We start from the raw sequence: 20,933 nt of genomic DNA, 5'->3' as shown, positions 1-20,933 counted from the left end.
ATGGAGCCCAAGGTCCATGAAGTTTACTCCAACCCATGATCTGAATAAGGGGTTGAGTGCTATGGTGGTTCTTCCCATTCTTAGATTTCCAAAACTAGCTATTAATTTGGCTGTTTTCCTTGCTTTATCTTTATTGTATCATTCATACCATATAAGCTAAGTGCATAGACAGGATAGCTCATATAGATGTTGAGATGTGCAACAGACTTGTGAGCTATTAAGGGCACCAAAGAACCCAGTTCTAGTCAGCTTCCTACCAGCTGACTGGGCCCAGCAACACTGGGATTCACACTTTTCCAAAGCCTCCATAGGAACTGTCGGTATAGTTGCATCCCAACATTCTCTCACAGCACTGAAGTGTTCAAGATCCACGTACCTTTTGATGCTGAATATAGCTGATCTCACGAGGATCAGCTTCCCCACCCTTCCTGACAGTCCTAAGGCCTCCAAAAACAATTTCCTTCATGCTGCAACAGTAAACAGCAGCTACGACTATTAGATCACACTGGAAACAAACTTTCAGAAACCAGCATGAATACACACTAAATACAGACTTCACAAGCTTCTTGACCTCCTCTGTGTAGTTCCACCCTACAAACACAACAGTGATTGCTCTAAGCCTTCAGAAAGTCACAGTCTGGGGCTGAATCTGGCTAAGGCAAAGGATAAAGTCACTGAAATACTGTCTCCCAACTACTTATCCAAAATGCTTTCTTTTGCCTTTTTAGATAAATGTGAGGGAGGATGATGAAAGCACAAAGGGCAGGCTGTTAGAAGTAAAAAGCCTGACTCAGCAGCAATTAATGAAGTCATTCATTAAACCAAATAATTTCTTTTAACATAGCAGTATCTGAGATCCTAGGTTAGTGGGAACACCAGAAATTCCTCAGTGTCCTAAGAAAGATGCAAGGTTTATTCATTAAAACAAAAATGTGTATTTTCAAGTTACCAGAGTAATCTCATCTACTACTTACCATCTTTTCTGAAACTGTGACTATCATGACCTATGCACAATGACTGACAACCAGATCCTTTTCTAATACTGTCTTCAAGTCTAGTAAATAAGAGTGCACTGAAAATATGACAGTTCAGTTTAGGATAGACAGCCACTGTCACATAGGAATTCCACCTTCTAAATTTTTTTTTTAATTCCACTTATAAAAGGATATTATTAGAACATTTTGTCATAAATGTTAAAGTATGGATGTTAGAACAGCAAGCCTGGCTTCTTTGGAAGAAGAAATAACCATTCACCATCATAAAAGGAGGATGCAAACATTATTAGAACTCATAATGAAACAGTAACTACAGATTCTACTAACAACATCTAGAAAGGTCACTCCTTGGCTCTTTTCTTCCACCAAATTATTACGCGACAGGAAATTACAGTTTTATAACAACATGCTTTTACTAATGGGGTGAAAAAAAATGGATTCAAGTAACATTATTCAATATTACTGCAACCTGTCAGAGTATTTTTAGGTCCTTACCAAGGCACCTGCAGGCCATAAACTGTCATGCTTTTATCCTCAGAACAGTTCGTGACAAGGAAATGCTTGATACCAGCACGGCCACACAGGAAGTTCACTGGGAGATCAAGACTTTACGCCTATGTTTCAACTTCTCAATTGCTGTCCTAAGCTTGTGGAAATTTTTCTGTATCACATTATAAACTGAAAATATAGAGAATGTACTAAAACGCACATAATTCATGTAAAATTATTATTTTTTATTATCTGACGTACATTTTGTATTTTACGAAAAGCTCTTAAATTTTACTCTCTGTAAATGTGTACAAAACCAAAAACTTATCTGGATCGGTTGCAAGTCAAATAGAGATTTAAGTTGACAAAGAACGTATTTCAGTGATCAGTTACCTGAGTTACAGTGCAATGTTTAAATTCAGACAGTATTGCTCTTAAGACATTTTACAGTAAGAAATAATAAGCATTTTGAGTCAAAACCTAAATCAGTGTTTATCATAAATTTCAAAATTCTCATGAGTCAACAACATTATATAACTAACAATGTGTACTATACACTTTTGCTTGCCTCTACAATAAATTAACATCCTGGATGAATTTTAAGTATTAGCAAAAATATTTACAAAAACAAGGTAAAACACAGTATAAAACTTTTTTTCAAAGATATATTTCTTCCCAGAAACAGTTTGGTAGCAAGAGAGAAATTTCAAGTCTTAAAAAATTACTTCTCATTTAAATAAATTCATGAAGGTAAATAAATAAGATCGATTTATACAAACAAACACTGATATCTTCATTTTTTTTACGCAGTAAAAGCATGTATCTCTTCTTGGGAGTACCCAAAATCCTTCAGACATCTGAAAGTCAGAAATAAAGTTTGTAATATTAGTATTTGGAAACCAAACTCCACCACAGACATACTTAAAGCACCACAACTTCAGTACCGCCATCCTGTTTTTATTCAGGCACCATGAAGTTTACCTTTACAAATACAGTTAGAAAACATTTCATGCCCAGAAGTTCATACACACTGCACAAACTTTTAAGATACTATCACAATTCCTAAAAATAATTAAAGATATTGTTTTAACTATCTCAGATTTCTCAAGGGTTGACATAATTATTGGCCAATTTCACCCTCCTTTACATACATTTCTGCAGCCCTACTGAAGTCAGTTGCATAGAAATGATGTTCATATTGGTTCAATATTTGAAACTGTATGAGAGAAAGTTGTTGGTCTTTTATCTTTATGGCATCTAAAATAAAATTATGAGGTACAGATGTAATAGAAATATAAATGCATTAATAACCAACAGAACTGCTTCTCATAAAGCAGCTGCTTCTAATTCTACTTTTAGTAACTCAGTTTGTCAAGCAGGTATCAATACAGAAAGCTTATTTCCTATAACTTTTATCCAAACACTAAAAGCAGCGTTTAAAGTCTTGAAAAAAGTCATTGTTAAAAAGATGTTCTTAGAAAGTTTTTAACTAGTGCTCATGAAATTCACATATTGCTGGATATTTACCTATCTACATACTAAGTACAGTCCTAAAATACCATGTCAAGTATTTTTGAAAATGCAGCTTTTAAAAATTATAAGTTTTCTCATGAAGCAGAAAACTGAAGGCCATTTTAGAAAGACCACCAAGTCAGAAATAGTGTAGCTGATTAGTATTCAACTGTTGAACAGAGAATGAGAAATTAAGAACAAAACGAAAACATCCAAGCCCCCCCTCCCAAAAAAATAAACAAACAAACCAAAAGAACTCCACACTCACTGTACTCCTTGTTCAGTAAAAGGTGTTGGACCACAGATGCAAATAAGCACTTTGGAGTCTTTTCTGCTTCTTTTCATAACCGCAGAGAGGAGAGATGAAGAAATTCTCCCCTGTTTACCCACCCAATCCTTTGTTGGTTCTGAAAGAATGAACTGAACCTCAAACCTGGAAAGCAGAAAAATATTTCAGAAATATTGCCCCAGATTTGAAGTCTGCTATACAACATCAGTGATGGAGATACTGATGTTTCCTAGGATTACTTTCTTGTTCTGCTCTACTGAGCACAGTATAAGACATCACAGACATTTCCCATCAAGCAAACAAGCTAACCAAATCACCTCCAATATTCTGTATTTAATTAGATAATCCAATCTTCACATCTCAAAAATCTTTTAGTTGTAAATTTCATCAGAAATAGAAAACCAGCTGGTACCAATTAAGATACTAAAGCACATTTACATTATACACATATACAACATTGGTGTAACTCAGTACATAAGCACCAAAACAGGAATGTTTAGCCACATTTGTGAAAATGTCAATGCAATTTCATTACTGAGAAAATATTACAACTGGTTTCAAAGATTTGTTGTCAGGGTAGTTACTGAGCAAAAAAAGAAGTCAAGCACTCATGTATCTGAGGCTCATATTGAAAAGGAGAAATAGCTTATGCTGCAAAACTGCACAATGTCTAGACTACAAAGCTTCAGAGGTGCCAGATGTCACTATATTATGAAATAATATTGACTTTTCACTTTGATTTTTGAAGGAATACATGAAATTAGTTTGTTCGCACAATTTCAGCTAAGAATAAACATTTGCTAAGCATAAACAAAAGGAACTTTTTTCATCTCCAAAAAACCTAGATATTGACAATTTATGTAGTCACAAAAGCAAGGATACAGTAACTAAAATAAACAAAAACTTAAATTGTCGTGTCTCCTGACCAAATTGTGGCCTGTCAAATTAAATATTACACATCCACTAGTGCATTTTAATACACGTTTACACTGTAATAGAGGAAGAAATTGCAACAATTAGGGAGTAAGTAAAAATGAAAGCAATAGGCTTAATTTAAACTTTGAATTTCTAAATGAATATTTCCTTGGGTGATAACTAACAGGCTTTTCTCAAGACTCCTCTGTAAATTCAGAATTTTGCTCCAAAGATATACTCTCCTCATCTGTCACTTCCACACTTCTCTTTGTATATTTCTCATATTTCTCCTATTTCATTCTCTTTACATTTTCTATTGCTAAAGCTATTTTCTTCACCTTCAAAAACCTTCTCAGCCAATCATAGTTACGACCTCATCTAAGATATCATCTCTAATAAACACCTATTATGCATCTTGTCAAACTCCTGTCTTTCTATTGGACCTACACAATATAGTAGCATAGCCTACTGATATGTGCCTCTGATCAATAAACACATTTATTTTTGTGGCATAGCTGTATAACACAGTCTAAGTTCTAGAGCCTGTTCTCCTATATACTAGGATAATACAAATTTGTTTTCTACGGGACTTAAATACCTTTCATCTTTAAGTGCTAATTGCTCCAGTTGGTTTCTCCAAAGTATATCATCTTCTGTTTTGTTGAAGAAGATCAGCTTTGCTGTCCTAAAAAAAAAAAAAAAAAAAAAAAAAAAAAAAAAAAAAAAAAAGCTTGTTTCTACATTTGAAACAAGTGTTGAATAATCAGAACTTACTGAATTATATAGGAGCATTTGACTTATGAAAGTCTGTTGGGCTTGTGACTCTTCTTCTAAATGCCAGGATCCTATCTGATCCTAAGGAAAATAAGGAACTCTCTCAAAGAAGTTACATTGTACTCTAAATCAGGCCTAAGTTTATCAAGTTTTACATAGTGTTTTCTCAATACTGTTTGAGCACTATTTCTGCAGTTAACAGATGTTATATCAATTCTGCATACTTTTTTAATATTACATACAACAGCTTGTAGAGATTAAGCTGGAATTTCAAGAAGGTTATGCCAATACGAAATTCATAAAGATGTAATCTAAGCATACCAAAGATAGAACAACCTTACTCTCAATCTGATTTTGAAAATATGTAGATAAAAAATGATCCTCAGGAGACACTCAATATAAGAGCACTGTACAAAACAGTATGTCTTGCAACTTCCTTTATACCAAACTTTCGTAGGATAGTTCACCAGATCACTCAGGTATTGCTGTCCCGTAGGGGTGCTTCCCTGGTAATTCTAACATCTGCATAGACAATTTGGAGACAAAATGCGACACACAAGAGAGTAAAGCACACATGGCAACTATCAGCAGCCGTGGAGCACCTGTTCTCCCCTTTGACCTCAGCTTTAAATAAAAATAGTAGCCTTCCCTGTCAGGGACCTAACTCACCAACTTGAAAAGCAAACTAAGCTAGTGGCACTCTGCACCAGCTTACCTTATTCCAACTTTATTTTTTTTATAAAACCAATTTTCCTGTATAGAAAGCTACTATTTACAGTTGTTATATTTGCTGGATAGTTCATTTCAAAAATATCACTAAGGCCAGTACTATTATCTCTTCAGACTTTTATGCTACAACAGAGGTGAAACAGCACAAAAAGACTTTGCAGTCAAAGTACAATTTACCATCTGATAAAGCCTCATAAACATGATTCCTCTTTTACTGCCAATGACAGATTAATACACTGGGCACAACTGATCTAAAACTGAAAATCTACAGCTAAACGCAAGCAGCTCCCGGAGAGCACCCTACAGGGCTTTAAGCTGCAGGTGGTTCTTCAGCCCAGACATAGCTCTGAGCAAAGAGCGCGTGTTGCTACGGCTCCAGAAAGAAGTTCACGTAGGGCAGTGCAGTACTTATGGGGAACAGGTACCTGCCAGGACTGCCACTGAGCCTGAGCTATAAGCCTGCTGGTCCTTCGTGTCGCGCAGCCCTGCAATTCCAGCTCAATAAAATAAGGTACTGCAACACCCGGCACTGTTCTACATGTGGCCAGCCTTGCTTCCAAGAGGCTGGCACGAGGCACGGCGTTACGTCCACGTGACGCTGCACTACTAACCCCCATCGACCCCAACCTAGCTTATGCAGAGCCGTCTTTCATGCACGCGTGTCACATATCCTAGAACTTCTGTTCACAATCTCCAACAGTTCCAAAACCGCAATTAAAAAGCCCATATTCTCCTAGTCCGAAGATTCGACGTTTTTCAGACTTCCAACTTTTTCCCCCTTGCAGCCTGGGCATATTTCAATTTACCGGGAAGCCTCTTCCAAGCTATATATAGCACTAAAGACAACAAACTATCTTAACGAGCAGCACACCCATTTTCTGCTGGCAAAAATAAAAAGCAAGGAATAACAGTTGCATGTAATACCCATTAACAGTGTTATCACGAGAAGGAAGAAGTTCCAGATTCAGTACAGTTCAAAATAAACTGCAGTATACAAACTTTGGAAAACTTGCTCGTCATAGAACAAAACACTATCCCACACAAACCAGCCACACTTTGTCTTTATATGCTAAAAAGCAACTTATTTGGAAGCCAGAACGAGCCAAAAACAGGTTTCTTAAACTCTTCCCAGAGCCAGCTTCCCTGAAAACACAGATAATAAAGCTCACTTCAAGAATGTCAGGCTGGAATGGTGCAGGCCAGCAGCAAGTGCTATTGGGTGGAAAAAAAAACAAAAAACAACCCACTACCAACAAATACATGCATAAGAAAGCAGTGTATTTCGCCCTTTGGGTACAAAGAAACTTGGAAGAAATTGCTGACAGTTTAGTTACAAGTGAAAGAGAAAACAGCTAAAAGGAAGATGCAGAGATTAGATTTGAGCCCACTATTACATAGGAGATAACAGAGAATGAGCACAGAAGCTTAGATAAATGAAATGAGAAACTTTATCAGTCCTTTGGAAGGAAACAGGGGAAATCCAACAAATACATTAAAAAAAAAATACTTCGAAGAAGGCAGATTGGAATAAACTTAAAAAAAAACAACATGTAAGATCTTATGAGAATCTGCCTAGGGAAAGAAGTTAAAGAGTTCCTTAGATGATTTTAACGCAGAGGAAGACTAGGAAGGGAAGAAAGTTGCAAAATCAAGTTCAACCACAAAAAAAAGGAACGATGAAAGTAGAACAGTGTATTAACAGAGAACAGAAGAACAGAGTGGGAGCTTAGGAATGAAAAGCTGGAGACAAAACAAGGCACATCTATCAAGGAGAATCAAGGATAGACTGTAATTCTACACTTACTTGTGGAAAGCATCTTAGTCCTCTGCCTAATGTTTAGGGCCTTTGTGCCTCGGTTGTCTTTAAGAATAGAGCCAGCTGACTGCAGTAATGCAGCATCAATAAAAAGGAGCAAAAATGTCCACTTAAATAGGAAAGAATAGCATAGAAGATTGCTATTTTGTAAAATGAATACTTTGGCCAAATACAATTTGCCCTATTAGAGGGGAGACAAGACTGAGGGGAGACTGTTACTCTGATATACAAAGGGCTGCTGCAGAAGAGAAAAAATTGCTGTGGACAAGAAGAGAAAAAAATCTACTATAGACTAGAAATAACAGGCCTAAATTATAATAGGGAGATTGAGGTTAGACAGTAAGAATAGAAATCTAATACTCCAAAATAGTTATGTTCTGGAAAACACCACCTAGAGAAGATGTCGTTTCTCCAGTAATTAGTAATGCAACAGTAGAGGTTTAGTCAACATCTGCTTAGAACAACATAGGCAGAAGCTGATTCTGCTTCTGAATACTGAAGTGGCAACTAATTCATCCTTCAGATCCTTCCTTGGCCTTCATTATGATTCATGTTCTAGTGTACGTAAACAAAGTTTATAGGAGTCTTCACTTATCACAGTAAGAATTTTATGCAGTTTTTTACATAAAATATGCAGATGATAAAATACATAAATAAATACATAAAATAAACATAAAAACACTCTTGCAACATTTTCTAATAACAGAAAGTGAGGGTTAAACAGCAAAAATAAGGCCAAGAAACTAAACTGTCTACAGCAGTCAGAAACATCAAGCTTAATATCTGCATAACCTGTCAGATGAAGTTATTCTAATGCCTAATGACTGTACTTTCATGAAAACTAGAGTTCAACTGGTAAAAATATGTTACTATTTCTTCTAACAGGTGTGAAAAGTAAATATATACAGGTATATTAGCTACTCTAACAGATTAAAGAGAATCCATATCTAAGTAAGTATAAACTCCCTACATTATGGAAACGAACTTTACATTGAAATATTTCAGTATTAGAAAAAAGCACTCCAATGCAAAGCTAGATTTTAAGTAGTCAAGTTTTCTGCTTCTTGGGCTAATTTATAACATGATTAAAATCCACACTGTAAACCAGTTCATTTTGCTGTTGGTAGCCAATAACCAACTATGTACAAGCTCCCAAAGACCGTGGCAGTCTTCCCTAAAGCATGTCCGTCTTTGGCATAAACCAAGGAAAAATGCTTTCATACCAATTTTTTGGCATTTTAGTAACCCTGAGGTTTGCCTACTACATTTTGCCACATCCTTCCTATGGATTATTCTAGCTTAGGGGTTTAATCATAAGAAAAAGAAAATGTACATACCGGAGACTACTAACTTCAGTTAGAGCAAAATATAGCAGTTTAACCATTGGTGTGAAGCCTGTGCCCGCTGCCAATAAAAAGAGATCTTCTAAAGCCTGAACTTTTGACATCTTGAAGTTACCTTCAGGACTGCTAATAGAAATACAGTCTCCTATATAACAAAAAACAGAACAGAAAGCCTTAAATTAGATGAAAAATCTGAACACTATTAACTATTTTTAAAGGCCCTTAATATTGCCTTCATCCTTGTAGTATTAGGGTTCTTTACAGAGGGCACTATATACATATCACACATGGATCATTTTTGTTAAAATAACAGATGTTCAATCAAAATGTCTTGTTTAGATGGATTTTACACAGTAACACTGACTTCAAAAATGTGCATAATTTGCCTCACATGTGAAACAGAAAAGGAAGTGCATCTTAAATCTAATAAAACATACCTAGACTTCTTTATCCAGAAAGTACAGGAAGTTGTTCTAAGAGTATATACAGAATTAAATACAAGGTAATCACTGAAAATTAATGTGTGATATAGCTGATATATCTAAACAGTTATACTTAAATATAAACCCATTTGGAAGATCAGTCAAGACAGTCTTGCATAATGAACTGTTCCTAATTACAGTGAGGATGAAGCTGCAGGTTTGGGATACAGGAAACAAAATTTTTTAAAAAGTTAAAAGTATGCACTGATTTATAACTGGGGAAACAATAAGAATATCACAATACCCTGAGAATAAATCTACAGAGATAAACAATTGCTGCAAAAGTGAAAAAACACATTTACTTACCAATTTGTAGGTGGTCAAGTGCCTGTGTGAACAGTCCACAGGAATAAATCTTAATCATTAAATATATATTTGCACTATCATGGCAAGATGGTTCTTTGAAATCCAGTGGCAAAAAAGGCAATAAAGGTGTGTATGGTTTTACTACCTCTGTCCCTAAACAGAAAACAAAAAAGGCTGCTAAGTGTCCCTTATTCAGCAAATTTACTGCAAATATTACAAATAATCTATATGCCCCATACAAATAAGACCATACTGTGCAATTTTGAGCAAGTATTTTATTTTCCACTGTACCATTTCTTATTAAAACATTCTTCCATTCCCCTGACTAAAATCTCCGGGCCATAGGATGTTATTTCTATATAACTTAGCAATTCAAAACATTGGAAAGGGAAATCTATGGTCACCCTCAATGAACAAGAAAATCTAATTATCACCATTCAGTTTCAAGTACCATAGCTTTCTTTTTTATTGAAACAACAGATTTTTAACACTGCATGACTAGATTTTCTTCCATTATGATTTTTAAAAATTTGCATAATAATAATAGAAAAAGATAGCAAGAGTGGGACACCAGCACAGAATTGATGGAAGTGGAGTGAGGACAAAATACACTTTGGAATTAAAAGATATTTAACAGTTCTTCTGAGCATTCTGAGAGAGTTTCTCTGCCATGTATAAATGGCACAATGCAAGTACCAGTATAACTGCCAATATGAAAGCTTTTTTAAAGTATTAAAAAAGCAATTCTTTTCTTCCAAAATTCTGAAGAGTAACACTTAGACAATGCTTTTCTTAAGACATTTCCTCTTCATGACTCTATCCTCATTTTAATGTTATCATTAATACTGTCCAACTTGAGTAGAAAGTAGTGTTACCAGGACCAAAAGACAGAAGCAACACTGAAACATAATCCTCCAACAACATGCCAGAAAAGCTGCAAACTAAAAGGAGTAGACTAATTATATGCAACACACATAAAACGAGCTTTCCCCCACTACTTGACTAGGGAGAATCTTTTAAAAGAAGAGTTGGAAGAAGAGACAGTAAGGTCAGCAATAGAACAGAATGACAGACATCTTGATATTTAGCGTTTTGACAGTATTAACCCAGTCAGCTTGTTACTAAGCTGTGATTGCGATCATGGAAAGGCAGACATTTTAACCATGGCTTTATATTAAATAACCATGATTATATTATATTTTTTTTTTCTTACCTGCAATAGTTTGTTTGAGGTAAACATGTTGTCCAGTGGGAACCTGCAAATGAGTGCTCTTAGGCAACATAAAGCAGAAGAGCTTGGTGTCATGAGTAACTTCTGTCTTAGAAACCAACTTGCATTTTCTGAAGAACAGTCCTAAAAAAGTGTTTTACTTGTTATTTAAGCCTTAACCTGGTTTTCTGTTCTTATATAGCTTTTAATAAGAGATAAAAAAATATATATATTTCACTATACACAGTTATAAAAACATTATAAATAGGTGCTTCTTGTATCATTACTTACAATTACTTTCCCCATTTTGGGCTGACGATTCCATTTACAGCCTTATGCTATGCTCTTAGTGACAGACTGAATCATTGAGTTATCAGTTAGCACAGACTGGGAAGAAGTAGAAAAGCTCTCACGTATTTAGAATATTCCCAAAAGTAATGGAAAGCAGAAACACTTGTACCATATTGTATCTGCACTAAATCCACCGTACAATGAGAGTATGAATGCACATGTGCACACTAAAAATTGTTGAGTAATGCAAGGGAAAAGTAAAGATGACATGGCACCGTGGTCTTCAGGAACAGACTGTCAATACCCACCCCACGTCCTGGCTATTTATTCAGCTGACTATCCTGCATCCTTGCAATTTCTGACACAGCTACCTATGCAGGAGCATTGACATTTTTTGTGAAACAAAGTATATTAGCAAAAGAATCTCCTCCAGCTCTGTTTCACCACTTGCTACTCTCAGTCCACTTACAGTTACAATGTTGTTTGTGCTACAATATATAAGCACATGTTGCAAATGCCAAAAGGAATGTATACAGTATACTGTTCAAAACGTGAAACATGTTAAGAGCAGGTACTTCATTACTGACAACAATACTGACAGTATCTTAAAAATAGAAGCGTTCACATTTCCTGTATAGAGCCTTTTAGCTTTTAAATATTCAAGTTGAAAAGCCTATCAGGATTCAACAGTAGAGAGCTTTGCACAATTTTGCAGGGACACAACACCAATACATAAGTGCTAATACACAACATCAGTTCAAACTAACATATGTACCTCTACGCTCAAAGCACACCTTAGCATTATCAGTATTTTAGACAAGAAATGTTACATTTGGGCTAAAATATGACTTATGAACTGCAGTTGTGTTGCATGCTTGCTTAGAACAGCTTAAAAGGTCAGACATAAATGACAAACTTTTGTTTATGGGGCTATTTTGGAGGCAAGGACAAGAGTTTCAAATACAGCCCTTTTCAGCCTGCAGATTGCGCAAACAGTCCATCAATTAAATACTGTGCAAAAGGTAACTCAGAAAAAGCAAACATTGACAATCACTACACAAGGTCTGCATTTCTACTGAAATTTCTCAAGAAATTGTCAAAGAAATCAAGGAAAGAACCCTGCTTACACAGAATAGCTATGAAAAACAGGAACATGTATACCCCTATGAGCAATGGGGATGAAAAAATAGGGGCGAGGGGGAAAGGAACTCCTCATAATTTTTAATTTTGTTCAGGACAAAAGCAGAATAAACAGAAGGGCAACTTCACCAATACTTTATAGAATCCTAACGTACCTGCAAAGGGCTAGGAGCAAAATCAGTCCTTTACGACACCTCTGCTAATGTGCGATAACTGATCACTTATACTATAAATAACTGCTGCAGCAAAACATTCAGGATAATGCTGGCAAAACCTGCATCTGTTTTAAGCTGCCCTCCTGATCTACGTAATCCACTTCATTACATCACTTCCCAGCCAGAAAGGATTTGAAAATGCAAAACGTAAAATATGATGTTATATCATGCTGACTACAAACAGAGTTTGCAGAATACAAGGGTAATAAAGCAAGGAAGAAGGGAAAGTCCTCAAGGAACAAAGGGTACAGATGTAAAAACAGCCACTTAGTAGCTTTCAGTCTGGAAACAAATCTGTTTATAAACGTTAATTTAACAATAGATATCAAACAGAGAGAGTATTTCCCTACTACAATGTTAAGTGTCATATTATCACAATAGGAAATAATCACAATTATCACAATTGACTACTTGGGAACACGTGTCCAAGCTTCTATTCTATAATATCCATAGGAATAGTAATTACTTCTTAAGGCAACTTACAGCTATTGTGGAATTCCAAAATTAGTGGTGTAAATTGAAGATAAGATGTCATTTTAATTTTTCTACCTGAAGATTAGTATAATGTTTTATACTAATAAACTTTATATAGTATGTTTTTCAGCATTGCAATAGTCTAGCTGTAACCTGAAACACCAGCACAATGATAGTACCACACTGCCTAAACAGATCTATTACTCAAATGAAGTTTCATGGGATAAGATGTTGAAAGTTAAGTCCAGAGAAAATCAGAAAAAGCAACTAAACAGCTCCCACAAGCAGTATTATTAAAGTTTCATGCTAAAAATATAAATAAAAAAAATAAAGTTTGAGAGAAGAATCCTCTTTCCTTTAATAACCTCACATCTTTTATAAATTTCAACATAAAATTTCTAACAGTCCCAGTGAATATTTTGAATTCAAATTGCAAAATTTACACACTTATATGTTAGAATACTTGAGCATGATACTTTTCCAACTACACTTTCTGCATTAAAGCAATTTCAGTGAAGCAGCATTTCATACCTTTCTCCTTTTTCTCACATTATCAAAAAACATTTAAGTCATTAACAAATATCTGAGCTACTCATGAAAACAAGATGAGAGGTGTGCAAAGGACACAATCTGCAACACAGGAAATTCCAACTAGGTATCACCTAGTGGTGGAGTCATCAAATACAGTAGCAGGATACCCAGAGAGGTTGTGGAGTCTCCATCCTCGGAGGTGCTCATACCTTGACTGGACAAGGCCCTGTGCAACCCGCTCTATAATTGGACCTCCTTTGAGCAGAAGGTGGGACCAGATGAGCTCCAGAGGTCCCTTTCAACTAGATCAGCCTATGATTCTAAAATTTCTTTTGAAGTAGAAACACCAAAATAGAGGTGTTCAAATTAAAATTTTGCTTTTTGTTAAGATGTTGCAGGATAAGAATTTCTGGAGCAGAGATTAAAAAAAACACTATACATTTGTTGGATTCCTCAGTTCTGAAATCAAGGAATCAAAGAAACTCATGCTCAGCGAGCCCTTTCACTGAAGTCTTCGGTTTAAATTGATATGAATTCAGTTAGTCAATGATAGATGATAAAACTATCCAATATCTGTAACATTTCACATTGTTCTGTATAACATGACAAATGTTATATTAGAGATAGATTTTTTTTCTTTTTTTGAGAAAAAACAGTGGAATAAGCATCTAAGAAGCACTGACTACTAATCTTCTATTTGGATTTCTGCCAATTGCATATAATCATCCTCATTTTCTTCCTCATCATTTTTGTAAGGATCTCTAAAACCACTATATTCTATACCTTTTGTTCTTCTAGGTATTCTCATTTAATAGTACTCTTTTTTGTTTTCTGTAATCATAAAAAGAGACAAGGAAGGGGAGAAAAGAGCAATATATAGTGCAAAAATCATTAGTCCAAGTTGTCTCCCCTTAAATACAGAAAATTATACTGAAAAAAAAAAAGCTAATATTAAAGTGGATGACTCAAGTGTTTCTGAAACTCTCATAAGGAAAATTACATTTTATATAAGCTATATATTGAAATGTGCTTCGATGCATCAGACAGTCTTTCTGAAACACATTAATCTCTCAACTCCAAAGGTGTTAGTATCAAAACTTAGAGTCAGACTCAGAAAGAAACATACAATACATTGATAAACACTTAATTAGCTATTGAAAAATATACAACTTTGACATATAATAAGGCAGATTGAAGTCAGTCAGCTCTTGAACATAAAAAAGTCAAAAGAGCTTTTGAGAAACAGGACAGTTGCAATAATGTCAGAAGCATGCTTATACTACATAATTGTGCAGAGATTTCTAATTTTGCTCTAAACAAGGAGCACAGTGATCACAGCAGTGCACTTAGGTGCTGTGTCAAGCTAATATTCAATGCAGCACTTCAATTTATATTGTGCTAACATAATATTCATGTATATATCTACTGCTTGTTACAGACACACCAGCTCATTCAGAGCTGCCTTTTGTAACTTCGCATGATTTGCAGGACCTCATTTAATCATGGCTCAAGTCACAAAGATGCAGGATGCTAGAACATTACATTTGAAACAGGATGCATCTATAGTAATAGCTGGAACTGTAGGCATCTGTTCCTTCACTAAAGTTGTTATTACACTGACTGACACAAGATCACCCACTATGTCCTCAAGGGCTGCTGAGGTTTTCACACAAACAGAATGAATATTAAGCACCCAGGTAAAGCTATGAGATGCAACATCCCTCAAGCAGTCTTCACCTTCCCCCATTAAGCTCTCAAGCTTTCAGCAAACCTGAAAGATCTTCAATTCTACCATGGGACAAAAAATTAAAACCCTTTAAGCCAAATCCTTTCAAGGCAAATTCCTGAACAGCTTTCAGCAAGACCAGAGAACATCTCTGAAAGAAATTAAGACTACGGAAAACAAAAAAAATCATGGAGAATCCAAATATGCCTAACATGCTCTGAAAAACCTTAAAACAACTAGTTAACACAGCCATTTAATTGCTTACCTCTGTTCTTGCGTTTGATAAATGTGTTATGACTCTCCAAAGGCTGTCCCAGCATCTTCCAATGAATGTTGTCTTTCTTCTTTAAGATAATCTCTACCTTCCCAACTTTTCCAGCAATATTTACTAACAGAGGAAAGAGTTTCATATTGTTAGTTTTAGTTACATTTTGTACCCCAAAAAATTATTTCACTCCTCCATTATAATGAAACTCTAGAAGGATTCGTCATTTTTCAAGACACACAGAATTAATGTGTTAAATTAAACACCAAATTAAATGTACTTCCAGCTATCTCCTTATAATATTAATCAGTATATTTAAAACAACAAGCACTAACTTAATATGCTTAATAAATGCATCATATTTACTAAATACACTGTGAAAAGATTCACAGTCCGTCTGGTCAAAAAGAGTGCTCATGAATTCAAAGTTCTCAATTACTGAAAATTCATATAGACTACCAATATTTACTTCCTCCTGTCTAGTAAAAGCCATTTGAATGAACAAGTAAATTCTAAGAAAATCTCAATCTAAGCAAAGAAAGTTTACAAATACACAACCAAACTAATTTCTATGATTTAATATTAAAAGTATTTGATTTAATGGCTCAATTTGATTGATTGTGTCAGAAACTGATAGCTAGCAGAAGTATAAACTATCTGATAAACGAATACTCGTCAGGGGCACAGAAAAATAACTTGACACGCAACATCTGTCATTAAAAGAGAGAAGAAAGAAATGCTACAACTTACTAAAAATGTCTTCTTCAACTGCATGATCTAAGTCTGAAATAAAGAAAAACAAATCTTTAAGGAGAGAAAAAAGAAAATTCACATTCTAGTCTTCACATATACATTCAGCTCAAGGCTAGAAATACTAAGTGAATTAACAAGTCTAGTTCTCCATGAATCTTCATCATGCCCTAAAATTTCACTCTGTGGCATCATACCAATCCCAGTGACTTCTATGATCTAACACACAATGTCAAGAAAGGCACTTGTTTTCTCATTATTTTTACAAGTGATTCATGTAAAGCCACCATCTGCATTTATCAAAATAATTTCACTCGATGTCTTTGAACAAGGAGTTTAATAATCATCAGCAACCCAAACTTGGTGTTAATGCAATGTAAAATTCTTCCTCTTTCATTTCTTACTACGTTATTCTACTTAGCTTAGGACATCAAATGAGAAATGGTATAAAAATAAACATATAAAAAATTAAGATACGCATGTTGACAATGTATTTCCTTTATACTGAGTTATTTTTAAGTCATATTCTCCCATGGAAGACATAAAATGTAAAATACACTACAGGCAGTCTGTGAGAGGTTTTTAAAAAACAGAACGCAGATTCAGTACTTTCAACAGCAAATTTAAGTACCTACCAACTTCTAAGACATAGGAATAGTCATTCACGATGATCTCTCCCCTTAATCGTTTGTCGTCACAGTCAACTGTCACCAACTCTGCATTCATATCCTTACATCAGCAAGGAAAAGGAACATCATTTTAGTAAAAGGTGTCCCAGAATTCAAGCCAGATCACAACTGGATCTTGTAATTCTCATTTTCATAAAATGCATTTACCTTCTGTTTAGTATATATAACAATGGTGATCAAACCATCTGTTTGGAACCAGTCATAACTGTAAAATAAAAAAATATAGGAAAGAAAAAAAACATATTTTTGGGACATACCAAACTACATTTAACAAGTAGCTTCCAGGAAGAGCTTCTTTCATGAAGTCAAAAACTAAACACATTTATTGTGTTTTGAAGAGGTAATTCCAGAGCCAGTCATTTTCAAAATAACATTAGAGAAGTGTATTTACCCATCCTGGCAGTTACCATACTGTAGTTAAAATTACATAGTATTGGTCTTATTCAGCAAGCACATACATCCTCTTTGCAACACACAAACTTTCCTAACAAGATAGTCAACATCTCCAGATAAAACTCCAGACAAAAAGTGGCCACGTGGGTTCCAAGAGTTATTAGTCCCATCCTACACACCAAGAACAGCAGGACCCCTCATCTCCCCAAACCAAGATTTTACATTCCTATGTTCCCAAGCCCCCCCAAACCTTGTAATAAATCTAGAACAAGGCTGAGAAACAGGAAGCACACTCTTGTCATACTAAATGTTTGCATTGCCTTACACTTGCCAAGAAGTCCCCAATATCTCTTTAGCACAGTATATTCATCTTCATCCTCAGGAAAGCTTTTCCTTTCTTCCACTCTTTTCACGGGGGCCATACATCTGACAATCAATCACACGATGCCTGCCTCTCCACCATACAGCATCTATATTGCTCATTTGACTCTGGCATCATGAAGGTTGCGATCCTAGTCAGCAAAAGTCAACTGTCCCCACAACTAGGATAACACCTCACATCTACGTTACTACAGTCTTCTCCCTTCCCTCTTGTCCTGATCACTATTGTCTAGTGTATAGGGGCTCTTGGAGCAGGAAGGGAAGACATCCCCCTCCAGCAGACACTCCTGGCAGCCAGCATGTTCTAGGCTGCCCACCTGCCTGCCACAAACCTGAACACACCAGAGACGCACAGAAAAAAAGCAGGGATGGCTGGGGAGCACTTCAGAAGATGAGCCACGTTCCAATTATTCACAAGTCACAGTTTACTCACACCATTTTACATGAGGGCTTGCAACTAGCCCAGAGATAGCATATGCACAGGAGACCTTGATGCAAATTGTGAAAGCGAACCTCAGGGTCTCAAGGCATCATGGAATAAAACAATACCTCTGACAACAGCAGGAATGCCACAGTCGTCTATTAGGGTCCACTTTCCTTCGCATTTGCAAACTGTAAAAGCCTAAATATAGCTATAATGCCTTAACATATTCCAGTTCTACAAGAAAGTACCTCATTTCAATGTGCTCTTATGTTTACGGACAAATAACTAAAGTAAAAAAAGCAATCAGCCAAGGCAAAATCACTTCCCAGGAGTTATCACAAGAAGCAAAGCTGAGGAAACTGAATATAAACCATACATTTATATACAATGCAGGGCAGCACAAGCATTAGAAAACAGCAGAGCAAGCCAGGAAACAGCATCATAAGGTCAGTATGACTTTGGGAAAGTTATTTGAATCTGGAACCTCAATCTTCCTACTTTTAAGATGATGATAATGACATATCCGTTTAGGTAAAACACAGAGCTAAATATGGAAGAATTTGTCTGCATTCAGTTAAGAACTGCATGGAGTGATTAAACAGTATGCTCAATACACAATGAATAAGAAAAGTATACCTTGGAGTTAAATCTTTAGTTGATATACCCAGCAGTTTCTTTTCAGGAAGCATACCTAAAAAGGACAGACAGCCATTAAAATATTTGCAGTGATGTTCACTTAATAGAAACCATAATCCTAAGTTTAACATTTATGTGCTAAATACCCACCCTCAATATTTGGTGGTTTTATTTTATTTCCACAGATGGACAAAGGCATTCGCATAGTTTTTTGGTGTTTTTATTCAGTACTTGCTCTTGGAGAGCATGCTCCTAAAACTTGAAGTTCCTCATAATCTGTGTATGCAAACTTTAAGACACATAACTTGGTTTCAGTTTATCAGTCACTAGCTTGTGCTTTCACATTTTGTGACAGCAAAATAGAGGAAAAATATTGTCTTAATTTACTTTAACAGAATTATTTCTTTTATAAAATCCAGTTCAACAAATTAAACCTTGAATGCCTAGTCTAATCTAATTCACAAGTAAAATTTCACATTAGTCAATTCAAGCAGAGATTTTAGCCTTAACCTTTCTACTTTGTGCTTTTACAGGTATCATTGCAGAATTCAGCTACTGGCTTTACTATCAAACATCATGAAACAGTCTGAATATGTCTTTACTGGCAGGCAACACTTGCGCAACCTTTGCACAGTAAAGCTCATTTCTGGCCTAAGGGAAATGGAACATATCCCATGCCAACACAGCAAGAACTTGAGCAGAGATAACAGATTCAAGCAAGCAGCAGTCCTCCATCAACTTTGATGCAAGAAAATTGTATAGAGTCATGATGAAGAAAGATGTGCAGACTGAAGTATAATATGATTTTTAACATTTTCCTAAAAAACACAAGGAGATAAAAACAATTCTTTATCACATTCCTCTAAGAACAAAGGTGATCTTGGGCTGAGCAGTCTTTTTAATTAATCATATTGTAGAAATACTTGTTTTCTAGAATCTTTTAAGCACATTCAAGGGCAAACCTTGTAAACCAGAAATGGCTATGCATTAAAATATAATTAATGTATGAATTTTCTCATTGATTTAGTTCATTATCTTCTAAACATCAGTAAGTTTTGTAGTTTTGTAGTCTGACTACAAGTTTAAATATAGAAATTACATGACTCCTCCACATGAGAAGTATATAAAAACAAAGAGGCCCATTCTGGTCTAATCCAATCTGTGAAAAGATGGATTATCCAGATGGAAGAATTACCCTATACCAATTAATACTTGCTGGAATTTCTTACACTGTCATCCTTAATTAGCTCTATGTACACACCATCTGTGACTCAGCAGCTGCCAAGGAAACTAAGAGCAGGACAGTCAGGTCATTGCAAAAGAAAAACCACCACCTAACGATAAAACCCTTGTCAATGGCTAAGCCTTTCTTAGGGGCTCCGATACCATATGCTTGGACTGGCCTCCACAGTTAGGAGGAGATAACGTGTGCATGCCTGCACTAAAAGAGTGCTGAACTCTCAATTACGAGGAGAGGTGTGGAATGTTCTCAGTAGATTTGTAATAAACTGTATCACATTTTGGATTAGCTATAATCAGGTTGCAATGCCATATTTACCTCTCAGGTATCAGAAAGTCTCTTTAATTGGACTTCTCTTAAGGGAAGTAAAGGCTACCATTTGACATAGGTAAGGTTATTAAAAATATAGATAACATACTATTGTGACGTTTCTTTAGAAGTCTTGTTTTGAAGTGACTTATGTATTCAGTCATTCCCACTCCTATTTGCTTTTGCAGGGCAATCACAATATGAATGGCCAGAATAAAACAGAATGATCTAGCAAACCAAGCACTTTGTGAAGTAAAATACTCCAAAAAATATTCCAAAATACTGTAAGATGGTGTGTGAATATCATGGGACCAGGTGGAATACATGCAAGCATGACAAGGAAGCTGACCAGTATCACTGTGAGGCCACTCTTGTCTTTGAAAGGTCACGGTGATCAGCAGACCTACCCAGTGACCTCCCCCCCCCCCCCCCCCCCCCCCCCCCCCCCCGAAAAAAAAATCCCATTCATCTTCAAGAAAGATGGGAAGAAAGATCCAGGGAACTACAGTCAGGCTAACCTCAGTCCCTCAAACTGGAAGGAAGTAAAATCTTAGGGAAGCCATAGAGGCATCTGGAGGACAAGAAAAAATTTTCTCAAAGGCAAATCAT

At 35.7% G+C, this 20,933-nt stretch overlaps 1 protein-coding gene across 7 annotated transcripts in view; it reads right to left on the bottom strand.

The window, feature by feature from the left end:
* Positions 1 to 1,742: 1,742 nt before the first annotated feature.
* CYB5R4 (cytochrome b5 reductase 4) overlaps positions 1,743 to 20,933 on the bottom strand; it is a 31,669-nt gene continuing 12,478 nt past the window's right edge. For all 7 annotated transcript variants that reach the window (XM_085299220.1, XM_085299221.1, XM_085299214.1 and 4 more), the window contains 11 exons: positions 18,776 to 18,830; positions 17,089 to 17,146; positions 16,888 to 16,981; positions 16,253 to 16,285; positions 15,503 to 15,625; positions 10,864 to 11,004; positions 9,651 to 9,803; positions 8,857 to 9,007; positions 4,799 to 4,885; positions 3,265 to 3,429; positions 1,743 to 2,341 (listed from right to left, as the gene is read on the bottom strand). In XM_085299220.1, coding sequence (XP_085155346.1) covers positions 2,287 to 2,341; positions 3,265 to 3,429; positions 4,799 to 4,885; positions 8,857 to 9,007; positions 9,651 to 9,803; positions 10,864 to 11,004; positions 15,503 to 15,625; positions 16,253 to 16,285; positions 16,888 to 16,981; positions 17,089 to 17,146; positions 18,776 to 18,830 — 1,115 coding nt within the window. In that variant the 3' untranslated portion in view covers positions 1,743 to 2,286. The remainder of the gene's footprint in view (positions 2,342 to 3,264; positions 3,430 to 4,798; positions 4,886 to 8,856; positions 9,008 to 9,650; positions 9,804 to 10,863; positions 11,005 to 15,502; positions 15,626 to 16,252; positions 16,286 to 16,887; positions 16,982 to 17,088; positions 17,147 to 18,775; positions 18,831 to 20,933) is intronic.

Source organism: Rhea americana, unplaced genomic scaffold, assembly GCF_003343005.1.
Source record: "Rhea americana isolate MKP2758 unplaced genomic scaffold, rheAme1 scaffold_147, whole genome shotgun sequence".
In the NCBI taxonomy this organism is placed as follows: domain Eukaryota; kingdom Metazoa; phylum Chordata; class Aves; order Rheiformes; family Rheidae; genus Rhea; species Rhea americana.
This window is presented reverse-complemented; position numbering and strand designations above follow the sequence as displayed.